The following is a 26,117-nucleotide window of genomic DNA, read 5'->3' as shown; positions in this document are numbered from 1 at the left end:
TACTTGAGTTTAAATATTTTCTTGGGGTGTATGAACATGACCCTAAATCAGTTCAGGATATACTAAAATGATATCATAATTGTGATTGATAAGAAATTGACAGTTTAAGAAAAATTCCTAGAATTCTTACAAAAAAAAGGGTAAAGACAAAATATCCTATAGGTGTCATGTATTTAACTCGGGTTACTGAACATCTTTGATAGGAAAACAAAATTTCAAGTCTGTTTTAAACTCATCCTAAAAGGGAAGATAAAGTGTAGAACTATATGAATATCCAGCCAAATGCAAATTGCTGAATTTAAAAATGTTGTGCAAGTGGGAGTGACAGAAAGTTTCATTAATTTAGACAGTACGCATCTCCAATTTCATTATCTCCACGTTTCTACTGCAAGTGCTGACACTGCATACATTAAAGATCCCTGCAAGATGTGAATGGCTTTTGGTGTTTAATAAGGATTACACACTTCTGCAAAGATTTAACAAGATGACAACATCAAACTGTTTGTTATAAAAACTAAGAAAACTACTTTCTAACTGTTCAATGAGGATTATAGTAAAGAATCTTCAACAAAAGCATCTCAGCTGTACAAACAACAAGATATGGATGTAAATGTATGCATCTAGGAACAAAGAATGTTAGGCAGCTGTCAGGGGCTGCCCATGAAGAACACAGAGGCAGGCCCAGTGGAGGGGTCTGAAGCAGTTGGGTCTTCCAAAGACACCAGGGGATGGTAAATCTTAGGGAGACAGACATGCATATAGACTGTTCTATTGCTTTAAAGTCCTTTTCTTGTATGCTTTCTGGTCACTGTATTAACCACTCGTCACCAGGTCTGAAATGGAAGATTTATAGGTGTCGTGCCCATCTGTCTTGCAGAGAAGTCTCAGTTGACACTGAGGGTACTGTAATCCAGGGCCGACCCTAAGTGTGGGAGAACTGCACGGTTACACCCCAGCACAGATGAAGGCAAGAGGCCTAACTCTTGAGGGGTGCATTCAGAGATGAGAGGGGAGTCAATGGTGTAGCTAGCCCTGTTTCCATAACACCTCCGCATTATGCACCTAGATTATTTGGTTAGTTTTATGTTTAAAATAATCTAAGTTGGCTGCCAATGACTAGCTATAGCTCTGTTGCACATTTTTAGAAAGGTCACATTTGGAATGTAAGCCTGTGCTTTGATCTTAAGCAATACTGGAAGGAATTAATTTTAACCACTCTCATTTTTACTCAGATAGAGCCGACTCATGCTCATGTTTACATTCTTCTTTGAATTTTCCTTTAATAGATTTTGAATGAAAACATAAAAAGCCCATAATCATTATTCTCCTTATAATACTCATTTCCCCTTGTGCCATCGGGTCACCAATTTCCTGGCAAGATATGAAATTTTCCATAACTTTGGAAAGTTTGTTTTTTCAAAATATGATCATAAAGAAGTAGTTTGCACGTATTTATCTTTTGTCTTTATGCACTACATTCAACTTATAGTGGAAATATTTCTGTGGGAAAGCCACATGAGGTCTGACTGAAAAAAACAAAACAAACCCATACAGTGAGATGATATGCTGCACCAGCAGTAACCTCCATATAGTTAAGGGTATTGTTAAGAACCCAGCAAGAAACATACTACACACATTTTAAGATGATACTACAATGCATACTTTTCGCTTAGCTTTCTTGGTATTAACTCCTCAGTACTGGTGGTTCTGGTGATACTGATGTACAGTTGCTGTTGTTCTACAGTGCTCTTGTTCACACAACCCTGAGCTACATGGTCTTGCACTGTTTCCATTCTGAATGGATGGGATGTGGGACTCTCTTAAATGAATGACTTAGCCTCACTTAAATGGTTACAGTGATACTTCTGGCCACCCTTTTAATGTCACTTCAACAGCTGTAGGAGACTTCCTTTTAAGCCCAAACATTGGTTTTATTGCATTACTGGTTTTATAAAATGGCATCACCCTGTCACAATGTCCTGCAGGGGTCATCAGCAAGGACTGAACCGGATGCCAACAGATCTAAAAGCATGAGCCTCTACTGCTTGAGCTTAGAGGACTGTCCACACTAGAGAGACTATATCAGCATACCTATGGCTACACAGCTATGCTGGCATAACCTCATAGTGTAGCCTACATTGACAGAAAGGATTTTTCCATCAGTGTAGGAACACCACCTTCCTGAGTGACAGTAGCTATACTGAAAGCAGCACTCTTCTGTCAACATTGCTTCATCTACACTGGGGGTTAAGTTGGTCAACTACATTAGTGAAAACTATACCCCTGACTGAAGTTGCTATGTGGAGCTAACTTTTAAGTATAGGCCAAGCCTTCAACTCAATGGCAGATTCATAAATCTCTTATTCCAATCCCTAACGGTTGAAGTGCCTCATCATAAGACTGCATTTTTGCTAGTTGTTTCTACTTAATCTTTACTTTCTTCTCTCTCTTTTTTTTCTTTTCTTTTTTTTAAAGTATTCCCTGGGCTGTTCAGCCTGGTTAACACAATCACTTGTCACATATCTGTCCCCACTGTAAGTAAAAATGAATTCTCAATCTGAACTCAGCATCTGTAAACCCTGACCCTCCTGGAGCTAAGACATTAACCAGCAACACATCTTTTACATGGCTGCAGAAGTATTTTATATGTGATGCTTATTGAAACATACTTTTGGCAAATTACATAACATACATCCTAGTTCATCTCAAATAACATCTATGTTAGAAAACTATTAAAACTTCTCATGCTAGTAAACCTAGAAAGCAGTATTTTCAGTGGCACAATATTTTATCACAGCTTTCCATATTCCCACACTTTACTCCTTATATTATTCTGCTTTCTTGTCAGTGAAATCAATTAAATAGTGGACAAATCTAGTGAAAGTGGCGGAAGCCACATAATTTGGGACACTTAAAAACAGACTTATGGTAGCACAAGCAAGCGTAAGAAAATTTATACAGGTTTCATACCATGCCCATTACTGTGGTATCTGTCTTGACAGGAGCTTTCTATACTGGACGGCAAACAAAGTAATAGAAGTTTAAGATGTCTGAATATGCAATCAACTGCAAGAGTAGTAAGGAAACACATCTCATTTTGATAAATACTTTGAAATGATCCTGGTGGCTGCTCAGCTTGTAATTTTCAACATATGGGAAACATATAAGGTACCATTGTTTGGCTGTATTCAGAAAGTGCAAGTAAGAAAGATTTGCCAGCTTGTGGCAACTGATTAAATCCTGCATGCAGCTATCCAAACTAGGTCTGGCACTTAATATTTCTATACATCTGACATTTGGAGAACTTTTCTGTAATTCGGGAGAATGTTCAGTATCTCCAGCACCCAACAACTCCAGAAGACACACCAGTGGACTTTTCTGAGTAGGTCTCTGAAACGTGAGAATTTACATCAGAATCTTTGTCATTTCCACAGGAAGTGAAACAATTATGTTCTGGCATTTTGGGTACAAAGAAGTTCAGAATCATAACCAAGAAATGTATAATGTACAGTAGATTGAAGAAAAGACCTCTCGAAACTGTTCTTCAAGATGTGTTGTTCATGTCCATTCCAATTAGGTATGCGCGTGGCATGCATGGACGTTGGAAACTTTTCCCATTAGCAGCGCCTGTCTGGAAGGCAGGGGAGCCCCTTAGAGTGGCGCCCTTATGGCGCTGTATATAGTACCCTGTCAGCCTGACCCCCCTTCGGTTCCTTCTTGCCATTGACTCCGACAGAGGGGAAGGAGGACAGGTATTGTAATGGACGTGAACAACACATCTCGAAGAACAAGTTATGAGAGGTAAGTAACCGTCTTTTCTTCTTTGAGTGCTTGTTCATGTCCATTCCAATTAAGTGACTTCCAATCTGACCATCAGAGGTGGATAGGAGTCAAGGAATGATTGATTGGAGGACAGCTCTGCCAACCGCCACATCATCTCTGGCCTGTTGGTTGATGGCATAGTGGGCTGTAAATGTATGCACTGAGGACCAGGTAGCTGCTTTGCAGATTTTGTGGATGGGAACCTGCGCCAGAAAGGTAGTCGAAGACGCTTGCACTCTCATCGAATGGACTGTGATTGCTAAGGCTGGGACCTTGGCCAACTCATAGCACGTGCGAATGCAGTCTGTGATCCAGGACAAGATGTGCTGAGAAGATCCTGGAAGGCCCTTCATTCTATCGGCTATGGCCATGAACAGTTGGGTTGATTTGCGAAAAGGCCTCATGCGCTTTATGTAGAAAACTAGGGCTCTTCGAACATCTAGCATGTGCAAGCTTTGGTGCTGCGGGCTCATGTGAGACTTTGGAAAAAACACAGGCAGGCAAATATCCTGTCCGATGCGGAACTGGGAGACCACCTTAGGGAGGAATCTAGGGTGCAGTCTATGTTGCACCTTGTCCTTATGGAACACTGTGTAAAGGGTTCAGAGGTGAGAGCCTTTAACTCAGACACTCTCCTTGCCGATGTAATGGCCACCAAGAATGTTACCTTCCATGTTCAGATTCCAGGTTGGTACTGGTGGTCAAGAGTAAGGGTATACCTTCTCCAATCCCTTGAGGAAATGCACCACCATAGGATTTGTGAACACTGAGCATCCAGAATCCCCTGGATGGAAAGCTGAGATAGCCGCCAGGTGTACTCTGATGGATGAAAGTGATAGGCCTTGTTGCTTCACATCAAGCAGGCAGGCCAGTATGACCAGGATAGATACCTGGAGCGGTAACAAGTGTCTGGGTTCACACCAGCAAGAGAACCTTTTCCACTTGGTCAAGTGAGTTGACCTAGTGGAAGGCTTCCTGCTGCCAACCAGTATCTGTCTCACTGGCTGAGAGCACTGGCGCTCTATCACATTTAGCCATGGAACGTCCAAGCTATGAGATGCAGGGACTGTAGTTTCGGGTGGAGAAGGCGGCTGTGGAACTGAGTGATCAAGTCCGGATACCGGGGTAGGGCTACTGGAGCGTCTACTGATAGTTTGAGGAGCATTGTGTACCAACACTGACGTGGCCAGGACGGGGCAAGCAGGACCACGATTGCTCTGTCTCTGCGTATCTTGAGCAAGACCTGGTGGATTAGCAGGATTGGAGGGAAGGCATACTTCAGGCATTCTCCCCACTGTATTAAGAACACGTTGGAGATGGAGCCCAGGCTGTGATTTTGAAATGAACAGAACTGATGGCATTGCTTGTTATCCTTGGCAAATAGGTCGACTTGGGTATAACCCCACTTTTGGAAAATTGACTGCAGGACAGCTGGTCAGACTGATCACTCATGAGCTTGGTAGGACCTGCTGAGGGGATCTGCTAACTCGTTTCTCAGCCCAGGGAGGTAGGATGCTTCCAGCTGTATGGACTGGGCTACATAGAAGTCCCCGAGGAGAATAGCCTCACGGCAGAGGGGTGAGGAGTGAGCTCTGCCCTGTTTATGTAGAACATGGTAGTGTTGTTGTCTGTCAGGACTGTCATGCTGTGACCTTGTAGAGTGGCATGAAAGGTTTGACAGGCCAGACGAACCACTCTGAGCTCCTTCAGGTTGATATGGAGTGGTATCTTGTCCTGCGTCCACAGACCTTGAGTTCTCAGATCCCCTAGGTGTGCACCCCAACCCAAATCTGACACATCTGTTACTAACGTCAGTGAAGGTTGGGTTATGACGAAGGGGACATCCGCACAGACTACCGGTTGGTCCAGCCACCAGCACAGGGACCCTCAGACTTGCCCAGATACAGTTACTATCATGTCCAGGCTATCTTGTGCTAGCGGTAACATGATGTGAGCCACACTTGTAGGGGTCTGAGCCCCAGTCTGGCATGCTTGACTATGTAAGTGAAGGCTGCCATATGCCCTATTAACTTCAGGCAACCCCTCACAGTCGTGGTTGGGTACTGTAACATCATTCTAGGGCCTGAAACCTGGGTACTGGGAAGCTCGCTTTTGCCCGTACTGAGTCTAGGACTGCCCCTATGAATTCTATCCTTTGGGTTGGTATGAGTGACGACTTGTTTATGTTGAGAAGACACAGTCTGTGAAAGGTGTCCCTGACTAGTGTAACATGGGATGGTACCTGCTCTCTGGAGCGCCCAGTCAGCAGCCAATCATTGAGGTACAGGTACACTCGAACGTGTCTTTTGCGCAAAAAAGCTGCTATCACCGCCATGCACTTGGTGAACATGCGGGGGGGCTGTGGAAAGGCTGAATGGGAGCACAGTGAACTGGTAATGCCCTCAGTTTATCACAAACCATAGGAAGCGTCTGTATGCCAGATGGATGGCAATGTGGAAATAGGTGTCCTTCATGTCGAGGGCAGCGTATGAATCTCCCAGATCCAGTGATGGGATGATAGTGCTTAGGGAGACCATGCGGAACCTGAGCTTGAACATAAATTTGTTGAGTCCACGAAAGTCTAGAATGGGTCTTAGACCCCCCCCTTTTGCCTTGGGGATTAAGAAATAGCAGGATTAGAATCCCTTCCTCCTTAGCTCCTGAGGAACCTCCTCCACTGCCCCTATATCGATGAGCGATTGCACCTCCTACATAAGGAGCTGCTCGCGAGAGGTGTACCTGAAGAGGGAAGGGGAAGGGGGGTGGGAGGAAGGGAAGGAAGAGAACTGGAGAGAGTATCCCACCTGTACCGTGCGTAGGATCCAGCATTCCAATGTTATACAGGACCACACATGGTAGAAGTGGGATAGACTATTCAAAAACTGTGGGGAGGGATCCTGGGGTTGGATTGGTAGGCTGACCTCACACATGCCTTCAAAACTCTTGCTTGGTTCCGGGCTGGGGCTTGTTTGGGCCTTGGTTAGACACGTTGTTCGACGGTCTGCGTCTATTATTCCTGTCTCGTCTGCGGCAGGGGTCTTGGTCTGGGGTGAGGATGGTATGCTCCTGCTGTTGAGGCTGAGGCCTGAAGGGCTTCCTCTGGGTTGCTGGTGTATGCATTCACAGGGATTTCACTGCAGCCCTGGAATCCTTGAGGTTATGCAGCCTTGAGTCTGTTTGCTCTGAAAAGAGGCCAGTACCTTCAAAAGGGAGGTCTTGCAATGTGTTTTGGACCTCGGGAGGGCGGCTTGATGCCTGTAGCTATGCTGAACACCTCAAAACCACTCCTGATGAGATGGTTCTGGCCGCAGAGTCAGTCCAATTGAGAGAGGCTTGCTGGGATGTCCTGGTTTCTGCTTTTCCTTCCTCAATCAGCACAGAAAACTCTGCATGTGAATCCTGCGGCAGGCGTTCCTTGAACTTGGACATAGCATTCCAAGAGTTAAAGTTGTGCCTGTTAAGGATGGCCTGTTGGTTGACTATCCTAAGCTGCAATTGTTTGGCCTCTTTGGACTTTGGTGCCGAGGCCTGCTGATCCTAGCGTTCTTTTTTTGTTAACAGCTGATACGACCAGGAACTAGGGGGGAGGGTGGGAGAAGAAGAATTCATAGTCCTTAGAGGGGACCAAGTATTTTCTCTCTACTCCCCTGGCGGTCAGGATATTAGAAGCTGGGGTTTGCCAGACTATCCAGAGTGATTATAAGACAGTCTTGATCAGTGTCAATGTTACCAGGCATATGCGCCGACTCCATGGGTGCTCCAGGGCTGGAGCACCCATGGGGAAAAATTGGTGGGTGCTCTGCACCCACCTGCAGCTCCCTGCCCTGCCCCAGTTCACCTCCACTGCTGCTCCGCCTCCTCCCCTGAGATTGCTGCCACATCCAGCTTCTCCCCCTGGCTCCCAGCACTTGCGCCATGAAACAGCTGTCTCATGGCGGCAAGTGCTGGGAAGGAGGGGGAAACGCGGTGCGCTCAGGGGGCGGGGATTTGGGGAGGGGTTCAATAGGGGCATGGAGGGGGCAGAGCCCGGGCACCCACCAGCACTGAGATAAGTTGGCGCTTGTGCTTCCAGGGCCAGGATATCAACCATCAGATCCTCTGGCTCAATGGCCTCTTCTGCCTGAAGGTCCATATTAAGGGCAATCTGGTGGAGAAGTTCTTGATGTGCCCTGTGGTCAACAGATGAGGGTTCCAATATTGATGTTCCCGCCGCCACGTCATCTGGTGAGGATGAGGACGTGTGCTGAGACTGAGTGTCATCGTCCTGATCCTCCCGTACCAGGGCCCATTATGGCTGTCACTGCTCGAGAAGCAGACTGTGCCTCCTGAGGTCTTGGGGATGTACCTCTCGGTAGCAGTGTGGGCAATGGATCTGCCTCTGTCGACTGCTCTGGAGGATCTGAGGTCGGTCTAGAAAGTGTGGCCTCTCTTGACCTCAAGGTGTGTTTATTTGGTGACTTGAGTGGCGTCCTGTTGAGTGCACTGACCTGGAGGCTCTAGAAAAAGCACTCTGTTGTTGGTGATAGGCCCAGGGGGTCCAAAAGGGCCACTGCCCTGGAGCCAGCCACTGCGGCTGCCAGGCTGTGTGGAATTCTCTACTGCTCTTGGTCCAGTGCCTGCTATAACTCGAGAGGCCTGAGTCGGCTTCAGAGCCTGAAGGGGAGGACCATGGCGGTACCGATGAACGTTGCACCACCGTGGGGCGCCGAGATGTGCAGGCCAGGGACTGGTGCCAAGAGGATCTTGATGGTGAGCGGTACTGGCTATTCCAAGACCTGGACCATCCTAGCAAATACGGTGCTGGGGAAGTGGTTGGTACCTTGCTTTGGTGCCAAGTAACTGAGGATGTTGTGGAGCAGTGCCGGGTCCTCGGAGGGGGTGTGAGGGCGCTTCATCATCTGGTGTCGTAAGCTTATGTAGGGTTGTCGGTGCTGGGGAGTGACGCTGTGGAGAGCTCGAATGAGAATGGTGCTGTGAGCGGTGCCAGATCTGTGATTTTGAGCGGCGCACCATTGCCCGTTTCCCTCTGGACAGCACCCGTCTAGGCGGTGCCAGAGGTTTCTCCTTGCATGGAAAGGGATTGGGCGCCGACAATTCAATGAGGTCCTTTGCTGCCTCAAATGTGTCAGGCTTGGAGGGGGGTTCCAAGACCTTCTCTAAACACTGGTCCGCGCTGAATTCGCTGGGTGCCAGACTCAATGGTGTCGGGTCCTGATGAGAAACAGAGCCCTGCCTCTGAGTTGTAGGAGCCTCTCTGGGTGTCTTGATCGCTCTTTGAGGGGATCGTCCTTTTCCCCCTTTCTTATGTCACTTGGCCAGTGCCAGGGAGCTTGAGCGGTGCTGGGGCTGGCCGGCTCATCTCGGTGCTGGGGATTTACAGTGCTGGGGATCTCTAGAGCCCTGTGCCAAATTGCGTACCAACACCGGGGCACTTCTCACTGAGGAGCTTGGGCCCGGTACCAAGTGATCTGGGGCCGCTGGTTGTAAAGCAGCCTCCATGAGCAGCTGCTTAAGACGAAAGTCCCTCTCTTTCTTAGTACGGGGCTTAAAGGCCTTGCAAATTTTGCAGCGCTCAGTCTGGTGTGCCTCCCCCAGACACCTAAGGCAGGAGTCGTGGGGGTCACTGGTGGGCATAGATTTGCTGAAGCTTTAAACCCCTAGGCTTGTGGCATGCCCTGCAGCCCAAGGTTGGTGGCGGGAACGAAATCCCAGTCACCTCTAACTAAACTGTACTTAATTAACCTACTAACTATTTAACAACAAACTGTCTAACAGGTAAAAACTAGATTGCTAAGAGATCACTCGCAAGTGAGGGAGCACGTTCCAATACTGCCATGGACGTTAAGAAGGAACTGAAGGGGGGTTGGGCCAGCAGCATACTATATACAGCGCCATAAGGGTGCCACTCTAGGGGACTCCCCTGCCGTCCCGATGGGAGCGGCTAAGAGAAAAAATTTCCAATGTCCGTGCACGCAGCGCGCACACACCTGATTGGAATGGATGTGAACAAGCACTCGAAGAACAGATTATACAGAAAATCTACTTTGGTTATCAAATGCTGAACATTATGCATAATTAACTCCGCCCCATAAACTGGAATAACCCGTAAATGCAGAAACACAAAAATCTCAACAGTTCCCTGTGAAGCCACATGCCTTACTATGCCATTTTAGCACACTTGCTCCAGTGGCCAAAACTACAGCCTTTTAAAGCTGTTTGTATTTTTCTTTGGTTTCGAAGTAAACATAAAAATCCAATATAAAAATTTTATTGTTAATCTTGTTCTGGCAGGGGGACAAACCAGATGGCTGACAAGATCATTTCCATCTCCAGTTTCTCCAATTCTGTACTGTTCTTTCACCACCCTGAAAGGCGTTTTCCCCCAACAGGCATTGTTGCCCATTTTCCTCACATTATTATCAGCCACAGTCAACTGAACAAATAAGAACTGTGGGGAACTTGAACTCTATTCCCACTCTCAATATCGGTAAGACCACACACAAGGAAGTAGTACATTTTAAATATGGAAATAAAATAAATCACATTTCAGAACCTTACTGGCACTGGACAGAAAAAGGAGTCAATATCATACAGCAGCAGTTCTCAAACTGTGGGCTGGGACCCCATTTTAATGGGGTCACCAGGGCTGGAGTTAAACTTGCTGGGATCTGGGACTGAAGCCCGACCCCAATGTTGAGCCTGGGACTGAAGTCCTTGGGCTTTGCCCCCCACCCGCCCCACCCTGGGCAGTGGGGTGTAGGTGGGCTCAGGTTTTGATTCCCCCCGTCCTGGGGTCCTGTAATAATTTTTTGTTGTCAGCAGTGGGTTGCGGTGCAGTGAAGTTTGAGAACTCCTGTTTATTTATATCCCGCACAGATGTCTTTGCCTCCCCACAGAAAAATGACTTGAAGCAAAGGGAAGTCACAAGAGCGGTCATGCAACCCTCCCTAGCAGTGTGTTCTGGTGCACAGACAGCTAGCAAAGAGGTAAATCACTGTGGGGCAGGAGGCGGGACTGACGAAGACCCAGCTGGTGGTTCCTACCCTGCGCCAGGCTCAGCTGCTAGTTCTGGCTGAGCTGGGAGGACGGGACTTCCTCTTCCCCTGCAAGGCACATGGGGCCCGGTCAAACCCACCCCCGGATTTCCTACCTAGCCTCCTCAGCTGCAGGAAGCTCTGCAAACTCCACATTCCTGCTTCCTGTATCCATCGCTCCGCAGCTGTAGGAGAGCCTGTACTCCCCAATGCAATGGTGGAGCCACCACATTTGACAAATAACATTTTCAGAATTTTGCAGAATTTTAAAATATGGTGCACAGAATTTTTTTGGGGGGGGGGGTGGCACAGAATACCCTCAGGAGTAATGTAACAATGGTTGTTACTATAATGTATAGCTATTGGTCGAGTTACAATAGCCTCATACAAATTACTCTAAGTAGGGATCCACTGCATAATTCAATTATGCAGCTATACATAGGGACAATTTATTTATTGCTAAAATATTATATACACCTCTTTGCACCATTTTCCTGAAAGCTCTCAGTTTCATCCCTGGTCTGTTCACTATTTTGCCATCCTTCCTTCACGTCTGGATAGATTAAACTAGCTAGAGATATAAAAGGTAACAAGAAATCATTCTACAAATATGGGGGGTGGGGGAGGGGGTGGGAAGAGACCCACCTACTACTCCAGGTCCCATCCCAGGGACCCTGTAAATAGCAGCATCCTGCTGCACCTCTTTAACCTCTGTCAGTGCTGCTATTTTTCCCTGGACACTTCCCCATGGCCCCAGCACTTCTTTGCCCTCACCTCAGGGCACTCAGTTGCTCATTCTCAGCAATCAGCCACTGCTTTGTCCAAAGTACTTAGTTCTCTCAGCACTCCAGGGATGCAGTCCTTATTCCCTGGGCTCCCAGTAGCAACTGACCCTGCCCTGCCGTTCCTCTTATCTGAGCCTACTGGGCCCAGATAGGCTGCGTGGGGCACAGCCACTCTAGGCCTCTCAGAGGACTCACCTCCACTGCTCCCTGCTGAGGTTACCTGTTTTTACCCTAGTGTGGGGCCAATGCCCCATCACTGGGGGGGTGGGAAGAAGGGGCGGAGAGAGAGAGAGAGAGAGACAAAAACAGAAAATGTGGAAATACCAAAAGTGCTAAATATCTTTTTTGATTCAGTTTTCACCAAAATCTTTAGTAGCTATTGGACAACAAAGAATATAAGTGAAAATGAGGTAGGATCAGAGGCTAAAATAAGGAAAGAACAGGTTAAAAATTACTTAGACAAGTTAGATGTCTTCAAGTCACCAGGGCCTGATGAAATACATCCTAGAGTACTCAAGGAGCTAACTGAGGAGATACCTGAGCCATTAGAGATTATCTTTGAAAAGACATGGAAGATGGGTGAGATTCCAGAGGACTGGAAAAGGGCAAATATAGTACCAATCTATAAAAAGGGAAATAAAGGCAACCCAGAGAATTACAGACCAGTCAGTTTTTAATTTCAGTACCTGGAAAGATAATGGAGCAAGTAATTAAGCAATTAATTTCCAATCACCTAGAAGATAATAAGGTGGTAAGAAACAGCATGGATTTATCAAGAACTAATCTTGCCAAAGCAACCTAATAGCTTTCTTCAACAGGGTAACAAGCCTTGTGCATAGAGGGGAAGTGGCAGATGTGGTATATCTTAATTTTAATAAGGCTTTTGATATTGTCTCGCATGACTGTCTCATAAACAGACTAGGAAAATAAAACCTAGATGGAGCTACTATAAGGTGGTTGCATAACTGACTGGAAAACTGTTCTCAAAGGGTAGTTATCAGTGGTGCACAATCAAGCTGGAAGGGCATACTGAGAGGGGTTCCACAGGGATCATTTCTGGATCCGGTTCTGTTCAGTATCTTCATCACTGATATAGATAATGGCGTAGAGAGTACACTTATAAAGTCTGTGTACAATACCAAGCTGGGAGGAGTTGCAAGTTCTTTAGAGAGGGGGGATTTAGATTTAGTTGGGGATTGGTCCTGCTTTGAGCAGGGGGTTGGACTAGATGACCTCCTGAGATCCCTTCCAACCCTGATATTCTATGATTCTAGAGGATAGGATTAAAATTCAAAATGATCTAGAGAAACTGGAGAAATGGTCTGAAGTAACTAGGATGAAATTCAATAAGAACAAAGCAAAGTACTCCACTTAGGAAGGAACAGTCAGCTGCACATATACAGAACGGGAAATGACTGCCTAGGAAGGAGTACTGCAGAAAGGGATCTGGGGTTCATAGTGGATTACAAACTCAATATAAGTCAAAAATGTAACACTGTTGCAAAAAAAGCAAACATCATTCTGGTAAGTATTAGGAGTGTTGTAAGCAAGTCACGAGAAGTAATTCTTCCGACCTACTCAGGCCTCAACTGGAGTATTGTGTCCAGTTCTGGGTGCCACATTTCAGGAAAGATGTGGACAATTTGGAGAAAGTCCGGAGAAGAGCAACAAAAATGATTAAAGGTCTAGAAAACATGACCTATGAGGGAAGATTAAAAAATTGGGTTTGTTTAGGCTGGAGAACAGAACACTGAGGAGGGACGTGATAACAGTTTTCAAGTACATAAAAGGGTGTTACAAGGACATGGGAGAAAAACTGTTAGGATAGGACAAGAAGAAATGGATTTAAATTGCAGCAAGGGCAGTTTAGGTTGGACATTAGAAAAAATTCTGTCAGGGTAGTTAAGCACTGGAATAAATTGTCTAGGGAAGTTGTGGAATCTCTGTCATTGGAGATTTTTAAGAGCGGATTAGACAAACACTTGTCAGGGGTGATCTAGATAATACTTAGTCCTGCCTTGAGTGCATGGGGCTCGATTAGAAGACCTCTCAAGGTCCCTTCCAGTCCTACAATTCTATAATTTCTCTCTCACTCCCACAAACCAGCATTCAGAGTATGCATTGCACTTTCTCCTAGGTTGCTGCCCTTAAAAGGGCAGATTGGGACGTAAAAAGAGGAAGCGTACAGGAGGCAGTTCCTCACATCCTAAACTCTATCTGAATAGAGTTCGGCATCACATCCATGTTCCCTCCTAAGCTACTTCTAAATCTGTGCTTGTGTGAAGCTCCACTTCTCCGGGGCTTTAGGAACAGCCTTCCCCTGCTGCATAGTGCCTAAATCATGCAGCAACTTAGAACCTGAAAAAGCAGAACAATTTTGCTCATCATCAACCTCATGGCCGAACCGGCTTCTATTTTATTTTTTTCAGTTAAAATTAAAAATGTAGCTCAATAGACATACACAATTGCTTTTGTGTTTCAAAGAAAGGCTCTTGTATTCTTCTCTCAGTGAACCTTCAAAATAAGGACTATTTCTGTAAATTGTAATTCCACAAGATGGCCTTGATGACAACTTCACAAGTTTCTGGGTGACAGATTGATGTGACAGAAATTCACTGAACTGATGCCAGGCATCCAGATTTCCCACTAAGCATATGCAAAAGCTAACTGTGTTTGTGCTAGCATGGAAGATACTAGTTGATCAAGGGATTGGCAAGACAAAGGCAACTAAGAATGGCTCTCTACTCTGGACCATCTGGAAATCTTAACTTCCCAATTTTGTTGCACTACTGCCAAAAACAACAAAAAGAGAATGTCACTAGAGCTGGATTACATTTGGCAATGAAAAAAATTTGCTGTATCTTCCATTCTTCCCCCCATCCTTTATATATACTATGCTCAGTTGCCAGAAAAAAAGGTGCTAAATCGCCTTCAGAGAATTTTATGAAAACAACCTAAAACTTATCAATTCATAAAATAAAAACAACACCAGTGCATTACTACAGGCTTTTGTTGTAAAAAGAAAGCAAAGGACATGCTGCAATCTAATGTTTCATGAAAATGGTTGCACAGAAGTGCAAGTGTGAAGAACTTTCCTTTTCACAAAGCAGGTGAGAGAGAAAATATTTACTTTCTAAGTGGGTGAGAAAAGGAGGCAAAGGAAAGTGGGTGAGAAAAGGAGACAGGCATTTCTAGATGAAGCATAACATTTTAAAATAATCATGGAAACAGAGAGTAGGATAAGCCTGCCTGGAGACGTGTCTACATTTTAGGGGAAAAACATGGATTTTAAATAACTATGCACTTTGCTATTCAATAAAAAAGTATTTACCATTAATACCAATAGATTACCATGTCGTTTCCATTAAAAATTGTTTATACACACCCACAGTGCAGACAAAGAGACTGCACTTCTGAGTCAAATACTTTAAGAGCTGATGAATCAAGAAAAATCAAATAGTTATAGAAGACATTTTAAGAAGCTTAACTCGATCTACCTTCCAAAAAAACATACTTAATTTCTGTAATCACAGCTTGAAGAAGAAAAAAAAAAAAAAGGTTTTTTTTTTTTAAAAAGGGGGAAAAATAAATACTTGCTTTCATAATGCACCAAGTGCTGCAAGTTTATAATGGGTAATTTATTCAGTAAATTAAAAGAAACGAGTCACATGTTTGTGTTCGCAGAGAGAGAGCAGGGAAGGGGGAAGCTTAGTGTATATTCTTACCCAGCAACTAGAACGTATTTTCCATCTGGATGATCCTTTAACCTTTCCAGCAGGGACAAACGTACTTTGGCTTTGGTTTGGCCATAGATTTCAATTTCATCTGCAAGCAATCCTATCTCCTTGGCAAGTACATCAACAGCTTTTGGACTCTGTCCTCGGGAAATCTCAATATCACTTGAAAAGAAAACAAATAGGAGCCAAGAGACTTCTCTCAGCTTAGGTGGTCGATGACAACACAAAATAACAGCAAACGCTGCAACAATGAAGTTATTGTAACCGCTTTATGATCTCTTCTCCCAGATTTTGTTATCTGAACCTAAATACTAGCCAATGCCTAATGTAATATTGGAAAACATGTTTGTGTTATCTCCCCTCTCCTGCCCCCCGCCCCCGGAATGTTTACTAACATTTATTTCATTGTATTATTTTCTTTAATTGGGGTCCAAATATTACACAATGACTTCATATCAGACTAGTCAGTGTCTGCTGGATATTCAAGAATGTCACTTTGGAATGAAATTTTCTGTCAGTTTCTTTTCTTCCTCTATAACAGTACATTTCAGCATTTACATGTACACATTACTGCAACGAATATACATTCCTTATAGTTAGCACTCATATCAACACAGACAAACATACTTACGCGTCAAAGAATGTGAAAACAAACTTTAAGCCTCACTGCTCCCCCATGAGGTAATGTAAGGAGGCAGATAACATACAGGGATCAGTTCACCTACCACTGAAATACAATATATGTGGGATAGCACACAGTGGCTGTTTAACTACACATAACACTACACAACAGGTAAAGATAAGATGGAAAGAAGAACAAGGCAACACACTAAAACTGCAGGGAATTTACTGTGGGTTAGGTGAACATCATAAACCAAATGGGGATTTAACAGCCCTAGCCTTGAAAAAGAAATGCCAGGGGATCTTTAATATCTGCACATTAATAAGGACTAGTGTTAAAACAACTGCAGATGTCACCTCTTAGCACTCATTAACACTAAATTAGGTCATTTATTATTCAATTCTCATTCAGAGACAAATATACCACTTAATCAATCAACAAAATTTCCTGTAGTAGGGAGGTGTCTTTCCAGAGGTCTCCGATCCACATACTGACCCTACCTAAAAGGAAAAGGAGTACTTGTGGCACCTTAGAGACTAACCATTTTATTTGAGCATAGGCTTTCGTGAGCTACAGCTCACTTCATCTGAGGAAGTGAGCTGTAGCTCACGAAAGCCTATGCTCAAATAAAATGATTAGTCTCTAAGGTGCCACAAGTACTCCTTTTCTTTTTGCGAATACAGACTAACATGGCTGCTACTCTGAAACCTGACCCTACCTAGTGAGATATTACAGGATCACAAAACATGACGATTTGGCTGCAGACCATTTCTACTCATTCCCCCCGCATTAAATGCATTCTCCTCCCTTGCATCAATTCTTCTCTCTAAACAAAAGTGCATACCAAAGAGACCTCTTGCATAAAGGATAGTTTCAGTATTTCTATGCTTTTCTGCATCAAACTCTATAAATATATACTTAAAAAAAGCTAAGGAGTACTTGTGGCACCTTAGAGACTAAGAAATTTATTTGAGCATAAGCTTTGAATCTGGTTTATTTAAGGGAGTGAGACATGCAAATTTCAGCAGCTGGGACACCATATGGATGTGCAAGACAACACTGTTGAGCAGCAAAGAGAAACAGAAGCGTGGCTGGCAAAATTTTTTCTTTCAACTCTACTTCATTTTTAAGATATTGAAATTCCTATACAGAATTGTGTATTAAATCATCATTAGTGTCTTTTTGTAACTTGAGAGATAACAGCCTAAAAATGGACTTCCTGAATTGCTTGTAGCGCTCTAAGCTCTCTCTACTTCCTTCACCTCTCCTTACAGAGGTGACTCCCACACAAAATTCTGTAGAATCTCCTTCCTCCATCAGATGATGGGAGAGCAATACAGTGGTGCATAGACAATCCAGGAAGTTTTTGGAAAGCGTAGGGGACAATTTCCTGGCGCAAGTGCTAGAGGAGCCAACTAGGGGGGGCGCTTTTCTTGACCTGCTGCTCACAAACCGGGTAGAATTAGTGGGGGAAGCAAAAGTGGATGGGAATCTGAGAGGCAGTGACCATGAGTTGGTTGAGTTCAGGATCCTGACGCAGGGAAGAAAGGTAAGCAGCAGGATATGGACCCTGGACTTCAGGAAAGCAGACTTCGACTCCCTCAGGGAACGGATGGCCAGGATCCCCTGGGGGACTAACTTGAAGGGGAAAGGAGTCCAGGAGAGCTGGCTGTATTTCAAGGAATCCCTGTTGAGGTTACAGGGACAAACCATCCCGATGAGTCAAAAGAATAGTAAATATGGCAGGCGACCAGCTTGGCTTAATGGTGAAATCCTAGCGGATCTTAAACATAAAAAAGAAGCTTACAAGAAGTGGAAGGTTGGACATATGACCAGGGAAGAGTATAAAAATATTGCTCGGGCATGTAGGAATGTTATCAGGAGGGCCAAATCGCACCTGGAGCTGCAGCTAGCCAGAGATGTCAAGAGTAACAAGAAGGGTTTCTTCAGGTATGTTGGCAACAAGAAGAAAGCCAAGGAAAGTGTGGGCCCCTTACTGAATGAGGGAGGCAACCTAGTGACAGAGGATGTGGAAAAAGCTAATGTACTCAATGCTTTTTTTGCCTCTGTTTTCACTAACAAGGTCAGCTCCCAGACTGCTGCGCTGGGCATCACAAAATGCGGAAGAGATGGCCAGCCCTCTGTGGAGATAGAGGCGGTTAGGGACTATTTAGAAAAGCTGGACGTGCACAAGTCCATGGGGCCGGACGAGTTGCATCCGAGAGTGCTGAAGGAATTGACGGCTGTGATTGCAGAGCCACTGGCCATTATCTTTGAAAACTCGTGGCGAACCGGGGAAGTCCCGGATGACTGGAAAAAGGCTAATGTAGTGCCAATCTTTAAAAAAGGGAAGAAGGAAGATCCTGGGAACTACAGGCCAGTCAGCCTCGCCTCAGTCCCTGGAAAAATCATGGAGCAGGTCCTCAAAGAATCAATCCTGAAGCACTTGCATGAGAGGAAAGTGATCAGGAACAGCCAGCATGGATTCACCAAGGGAAGGTCATGCCTGACTAATCTAATTGCCTTTTATGATGAGATTACTGGTTCTGTGGATGAAGGGAAAGCAGTGGATGTATTGTTTCTTGACTTTAGCAAAGCTTTTGACATGGTCTCCCATAGTATTCTTGTCAGCAAGTTAAGGAAGTATGGGCTGGATGAATGCACTATAAGGTGGGTAGAAAGCTGGCTAGATTGTCGGGCTCAACGGGTAGTGATCAATGGCTCCATGTCTAGTTGGCAGCCGGTATCAAGTGGAGTGCCCCAAGGGTCGGTCCTGGGGCCGGTTTTATTCAATATCTTCATAAATGATCTGGAGGATGGTGTGGATTGCACTCTCAGCAAATTTGCGGATGATACTAAACTGGGAGGAGTGGTAGATACGCTGGAGGGGAGGGATAGGATACAGAAGGACCTAGACCAATTGGAAGATTGGGCCAAAAGGAATCTGATGAGGTTCAATAAGGATAAGTGCAGGGTCCTGCACTTAGGACGGAAGAACCCAATGCACAGCTACAGACTAGGGACCGAATGGCTAGGCAGCAGTTCTGCGGAAAAGGACCTAGGGGTGACAGTGGACGAGAAGCTGGATATGAGTCAGCAGTGTCCCCTTGTTGCCAAGAAGGCCAATGGCATTTTGGGATGTATAAGTAGGGGCACAGCGAGCAGATCGAGGGACGTGATTGTTCCCCTCTATTCGACATTGGTGAGGCCTCATCTGGAGTACTGTGTCCAGTTTTGGGCCCCGCACTTCAAGAAGGATGTGGATAAATTGGAGAGAGTCCAGCGAAGGGCAACAAAAATGATTAGGGGACTGGAACACATGAGTTATGAGGAGAGGCTGAGGGAGCTGGGATTGTTTAGCCTGCAGAAGAGAAGAATGAGGGGGGATTTGATAGCTGCTTTCAACTACCTGAAAGGGGGTTCCAAAGAGGATGGCTCTAGACTGTTCTCAATGGTAGCAGATGACAGAACGAGGAGTAATGGTCTCAAGTTGCAGTGGGGGAGGTTTAGATTGGATATTAGGAAAAACTTTTTCACTAAGAGGGTGGTGAAACACTGGAATGCGTTACCTAGGGAGGTGGTAGAATCTCCTTCCTTAGAGGTTTTTAAGGTCAGGCTTGACAAAGCCCTGGCTGGGATGATTTAACTGGGAATTGGTCCTGCTTTGAGCAGGGGGTTGGACTAGATGACCTTCTGGGGTCCCTTCCAACCCTGATATTCTATGATTCTATGATCTACCTAAGCAAAATAACTGCTATTGTCATTCCTTCGCTGAAAAGCTCTTAAGAACCTTTAGGGGAAACAGCTTTTTAATACAAACAGAAAGCCTTTTACCAAGGAGGTTACATATAAATGGAGACATCCAACAGAATGCAGTTATTTTTTAATACAACAGGATCACTCCTCTATTAACAAGTGTGACAACGCTCTGACCTTGTCTCAGTGGGTCCCGCACTTCCTGGCGAACTACACTAGCCTCAGAGGCTCACTGTGACCCTCCATGTAGCCCTTCTCTCTCTAGAGGCAAGGGTCACAGCCTACTGAGCCATTTTCATCATAACCCAGCAAGGGAGGTGAGGAGAAGCTATCCTCCCTCGCAGTGTCTCTGTTGTCTCTCAACCTCAGTGATTAGTCGGGGAGGACAGGGGAGAGCCCGGGCCTGCCCTCCACTCTGGGACCCAGCCCAGGGACCCTGATAGTAGCAGCTCTTGGTAGCTGACTTTTTGGAAACAGGACGAGTACGATTCCCTGGGCCACTTTCCCACAGCAGCCCCCACTTCCTCAATATCTACATCACCCTTACCTCAGGGCCTCCTTTCTTGTGCCTGATAGGGTTTGTACTGCTCTGTTTCTCCAGCAGCATGGCTTCCTCCTACAGCTCCTGACACCTCCCCGACTAACTGGGAGGCTTTTAACTAGTTTCAGCCAGCCCCTGATTGGCTTCAGGTGTCCCAATCAACCTAGCTGTCTCCACTATTTTCTGGAAGGATCTTAATTGGCCCCAGGTGTCTTGATTAACCTGAAGCAACTGCCATTTGGTTACCATGATAACAGGGATTTCTTTAGGCTGGGGCTCACATATCTGTTTCTCACTACTTTCCTACAGCCATCTGGCCTTGTCCCGTCACACAAGATGGTGCAAGAAAAGACTTTTCAATGATTTGGCATTTATATCTTAACTATAACTGGTGAAAATAAGGCTTTTTAAGTGTTTATGTCTCGCCACTTAATTATTTCTGTCAACAAATATTCTCCAGAATGTTTCTGAAAGCAAATATTACTAGACATCCATCTGTGTCTATGGTGCAGCGAAGACAAGTACTACTACTACAACTTTTTTTTAATGGCTGAGGGAGACTGTTTATAATATTACAGTTTATAATATTTCTAGCACACAGATGATTATAATCAGCATCCAGAAACTAACACATGCTTTCCTAATGGACCTAGGTATATTACGCAATTATAGAAAAAAGTTGCTGCTGAGATCAAAATCAAAGTCTCCTACACCCTCTGTGCTCTGTTGTTCAGTTCTGGAAGCAACTACCTGAGCAGAAATGCATCACCCTTATACCTAAACAGGAAAATGTTTTATTTCTTCATAAGAATGGCCCTACTGGGTCAGACCAAATGTCCATCTAGCCCAGCATCCTGTCTTCCAACAGCGGCCAGTGCCAGAGGGAATGAACAGAACAGGTAATCATCAAGCAATCCACCCCGTCGCTCATTCCCAGCTTCTGGCAAACAGAGGCTATGGACACCATCCCTACCCATCCTGGCTAACAGCCACTGATGGACCTATCCTCCATGAATTTATCTAGTTCTTTTTTGAACCCGGTTATGGTCTTGGCCCTCACAACATTCTCTGGCAAAGAGTTCCACTGGTTGACTATGCGTTCTGTGAAGAAATACTTCCTTTTATTTGTTTTAAACCTGCTGCCTATTAATTTCATTTGGTAACCCCTAGTAACCAACACTTCCTTATCTACTTTCTCTACACCAGTCATGATTTTATAGACCTCAATCATATCTCCCTTTAGCCATCACTTTTCCAAGCTGAAAAGTCCCAGTCTTATTAACCTCTCCTCATACAGAAGCCATATGTTTTAACTGTAGTTTATGAAACAGACAACTTCCTTTTTTATTTTTTATTAATAGAGAGAATCTTTGACTTTTGCGTTCAGGGCTACTTGCAGGTTTTTCCAGACGGCTTAAGCCTCATACTTCAGTTTTCAGTACTAATTGTTCTTGGTTTTTCACATACTTGAAATTCAGCATTAGAAACAGCAATAAGGGACAGGCTGAGTGCCTGAGGCAGGATTCCTCAGTTAAAGGGAATATATACCAAAGGGGCAGAACAACTTCAATCCAATTAGAAACAGTCACACAGAGAGCTGCAGCATTCAGCACAGAGGAAGGGTGAGGAATCGAGACACTGATCCAAAGCACAATGAAGTCATTGGGAACTCTTCCATAGACTTTGATGGGCTTTGGATCTGGCCCTTACAGCCTCACTGAACTCACTGTCTCTGATTCCCTTACAATGTGTCTACCTGGCAAAAGGTTACCCTAATGGCTCCAACGTGTACAATTCCCAATTAAATAGCTCCATCAGCAGTTTGGTCTGACCAGCTACTGTTCTTCTTGGAATTTGTGTATGTGTTTTGTGGTGAAGGAGATAAAAGCAAAAACAATTTCCCCTTCCATGTTTCAATAACTTCCAAGTATATATCATACAACACCATATAAAACATAGCTCTTTAAAGATTTTACTTTATTTTAAAACATTAGAAAGGTCTCCAATTGTACTTTCCTACATGCATTAAAAATTAGTTGCATTCGTGTATGTCTGCACGTTCCTTTGCTAAGTATTACATTTATTAATAAGTTATATATTTTTATTTTCCATTGCATTTATTACATTCAGAATAGTTTAACATATTTATCCTATCTACAGATGTTAGCTTTATTTTAAACAGATTTATTTTGTTACCTAAAAAATGTTTGAGGGTCAATTTTTGTTGTTGTTGCTGAATGTATTGTTTTGATTTCTGGATGAAACAAACATGGGAAATAAAGGATAACTTTTAATCAACATGTTAAGCCTGAAGAAATTTTTGGTAATGTTAGTTGGACTAAAATATATTCATATGTACCAACTTATTCCAACATCTGACATGGATGGCCAGTTTTTAAATAGTTAATTTAAATATTTTCAATATATATAAATTTACATATTTGATACTAAACAAAAAGATTAGAAAATTAGGTTTTCTGTCAGAACAAGACAAGTTAAATATCTGCTGGCAACAGTGTTACACTGTAAATTACACTGGGAATTTACAAAACACAGATTAAAAAAATCTCTACATCTAGTCAGTATGCACACTGAGAATTTATTACGTCTTTGGAAATGAATCTAATTAACGCCCCAGAGCTCCTTGAGAGCAAAAAGCAGACGTTCCCTGTTTTAGTTCCTATGCTTCTTTCTTACTTGTTTTCAATGAAAAATCCATCTGTTCCCATATAAAATTGTGTATTGTTGTAAAAGAATATTTTATACCTTCACCCTAGCAAGCAACTGTATATTTAAAAGGAAAAAAAATACAACCACAAAGTTCCAGTAATTAAACAAATGGAAAACCTATCACTGGTAACATATTTTATATATGGTGGGGGGAGAGGTGGAGGGAAGCTGAGTTTTTTTGTTGAGTAGAAGTTTTATCATCATCAACCCCATGGCATGAAGTATAGTTTGATCTATTGTTTCTTTAGCTATATTTTTAATGGGCAGTTTTCAAGGATGAAAAGGTTGAAATTGTATATATTTGCCCATTAAAAGCCTCAGGATATCAACTTTTTTCTTTCTATCTGCACTCTATAAAATGCTTGTTCTTTTGGCATCTGTTTTAAGTTACAGACTGAATCTGTTTCAATTAAATTGTTAAAACAAGAGACATTTAAAGGTGAAGTGAAATGCATTCTTTAAAAGCATGTACTAATTTTAACCTTAAACGTTAAAAATGCACTACATTCAGCAGCAGACTTATATAAATTATAAATGAATATATTTTCAAAGAGTCTACTGGCCATAACTTGGGTTCAAGCCCTCGAGTTTCTCTCACACGCGAGTGCCCACCCACCCACACCACACACACGCAACTTCATACTAATAGCAAAGCGGAGAGCCACATTCCTCCTGTCAGCAGTTGTTGCAATGTAAACATGGATCCCTGAAGGCCTGAACATAGGCAAGTAAATGAAAGAGGAACTGACCGAAAATAATTTGTTTATACAAAAGAATGTATTTGTAACTCTTCAAGTCTGCAAACCTATTGTTGGGCCCCGATTCAGGAAAACATGGCTAAACAGAAAAGCACTTATGCATGAGCTCAGGTGCCTTTGAAGTCACTGGGAATTACATGCATGCTTAAAGTTAAGCATGTCCTCATGTACTTTCCGGAATTGGGATCCCACTGATTTGGGAACTATTTCAGTTCACCTTTCAGTTTTAGAATTCATAAACTGGTTTCCACTTATAAAAAATAACTAATACTAAATACCAGGATATTTAGTGACACAACAACAGAAGCAGCAAATAAGCAGAATAGCTGCTTTTGTATACTAGACAAACATATTTAAAAAGACATAATTAGATTCAGTTTAATGTTTAAACCACTTGCCCAAAGCTTATTATGCTTATTACCTGGGCACTGGGGAGAGGGGCTGAAGTTTCAAGCAATGGAGGTTCCATTCCCTGTATTGCTGAGACCGGATCCATCTCTCGCTGGTTTTTACCATGTTCTTTCACAGAGAAAAGAAAAACACTGTATGACAGTTGCATTATAAATGTTCAACAGTTTTATTTCAATTAGATAGAGCCTAAACATATGATTTCATAACTGCTAAAATAATCTCAACGCAAAGGATTGTAATAGGCATACCTACAACATAAGGATCTTCCAATTCTGTGTCTTTAGGAATAAAGAAAAACTATTACTGCATTGTTTAACCAAGATTTCAGGGAAGGGCAGTGTCATTCAGCACAAATGGCACTAAAATCTCTGGCTATGCACTTGGAGGTATTCTTCCTCCAGGCCAGCATTTTACTATTCTCTCTCTCCAAAATAAAGGAATTCTCCCAAGTTGTCAACTGTTTAAACAAAAGGAGTACTTGTGGCACCTTAGAGACTAACAAATTTATTTGAGCATAAGCTTTCGTGAGCTACAGCTCACTTCATCGATGCATGCAGTGGAAAATACAGTAGGGAGATTTATATACTTTAGTTTTACTTTGTGTAATGACCCATCCACTTCCAGTCTTTATTCAAGCCTAAGTTAATTGTATTCAGTTTGCAAATTAATTCCAATTCAGCAGTCTCTCGTTGGAGTCTATTTTTGAAGATTTTTTTGTTGAAGGATTGCCACTTTAGGTCTGTAATCGAGTGACCAAAGAGATTGAAGTGTTCTCCGACTGGTTTTTGAATGTTATAATTCTTGACGTCTGATTTGTGTCCATTTATTTTTTTACGTAGAGACAGTGTGTATGATAACACCCATTGTTTCATGCTCTCTGTGTATATAAATCTCCCCACTGTATTTTCCACTGCATGCATCCGATGAAGTGAGCTGTAGCTCACGAAAGCTCATGCTCAAATAAATCGGTTAGTCTCTAAGGTGCCACAAGTACTCCTTTTCTTTTTGCGGATACAGACTAACATGGCTGCTACTCTGAAACCTGTCTGTTCTGCTTTATTTATTCAACTCTTAGCAGCAGCAAAGAGAGGCACTGCATTCAAGCACAGAGAGGCTTTAAATAGCACAACTACATGAAAGGGACTTGGGGCTTGTCTACACTGGCACTTTACAGTGCTGGAAGTTTCTCGCTCAGGGGTGTCAAAAAACACTCCCCTGAGCACTGCAAGTTTCGGCGCTGTAAAATGCCAGTGTAGACAGTGTACATCTCCACTCCCAGCACTGGGAGCTATTCCCCTCATGGAGGTGGGTTTTTTACAGCGCTGGAAGAGCTCTCTCCCAGGGCTGGTGCCGTGAGTACACAGCCACATTAAAGTGCTGCCACGGCAGCGCTTCAACACTGCTAGTGAAGACATGCCCTTGGATTCCATACTCAAAACTGCTTTTATATTGCAGCCTTGTGTGAGAACAAAGCATCTGTGCATTTGAATGTAGTAATGCTCCCTACTCTGTTTTCACCACCACCAACGTGGATGTGGTGGTAATAAAGCAGGGAAAGAACTTTTCCGGACCTCCGCTTTACTTATCATGTTAGGGGATGGCTACACTTGCAGATGTAGGGTGATGGGAGTTAAACCAGCCCTCAGAGACAGCACCAGGGAAAGCACTACCATGCGTTCACACAGTCAGCTGCAAGCACAGTGGCATGGCCACATTAGCAGCGCTTGCAATGCCACGGAGAGCAGGGCATCGGGATAGCTATCCCAGTATGCAAGCGGCTGCAGTGTGCTTTTCAAATCGGGGGGAAGGGGTGTGTGTATGTGGAATGTGACAGGGAGTGTGTTGTGTGTATTTGGGGGGAGAGACTGCGTTATGGGGGGCAGAGATTGTGTCAGCATGCTGTCTTGTAAGTTCAGACAGC

General features: G+C 43.9%; 1 protein-coding gene across 10 annotated transcripts in view; it reads right to left on the bottom strand.

Annotated features, from left to right (window-relative positions):
* The window catches only part of MTHFD1L (methylenetetrahydrofolate dehydrogenase (NADP+ dependent) 1 like), a 247,896-nt gene that overhangs the window by 188,132 nt on the left and 33,647 nt on the right, over positions 1-26,117 (bottom strand). For 8 of the 10 annotated variants that reach the window (XR_012158087.2, XM_073337644.2, XM_073337645.2 and 5 more), the window contains 2 exons: positions 24,207-24,304; positions 15,367-15,540 (listed from right to left, as the gene is read on the bottom strand). Coding sequence is in view for 8 of the 10 variants with exons in the window: in XM_073337644.2 (XP_073193745.1) it covers positions 15,367-15,540; positions 24,207-24,304 (272 nt within the window). In the remaining 2 variants the exon portion in view is untranslated. Of the gene's footprint in view, positions 1-15,366; positions 15,541-16,009; positions 16,106-22,493; positions 22,552-24,206; positions 24,305-26,117 lie in introns of those variants that run through there. The other 2 variants (XR_012158088.1, XM_073337654.1) reach the window with 2 other exon arrangements.

The sequence above is a fragment of the Lepidochelys kempii genome, chromosome 3 (assembly GCF_965140285.1).
Source record: "Lepidochelys kempii isolate rLepKem1 chromosome 3, rLepKem1.hap1, whole genome shotgun sequence".
Taxonomy (NCBI): domain Eukaryota; kingdom Metazoa; phylum Chordata; order Testudines; family Cheloniidae; genus Lepidochelys; species Lepidochelys kempii.
This window is presented reverse-complemented; position numbering and strand designations above follow the sequence as displayed.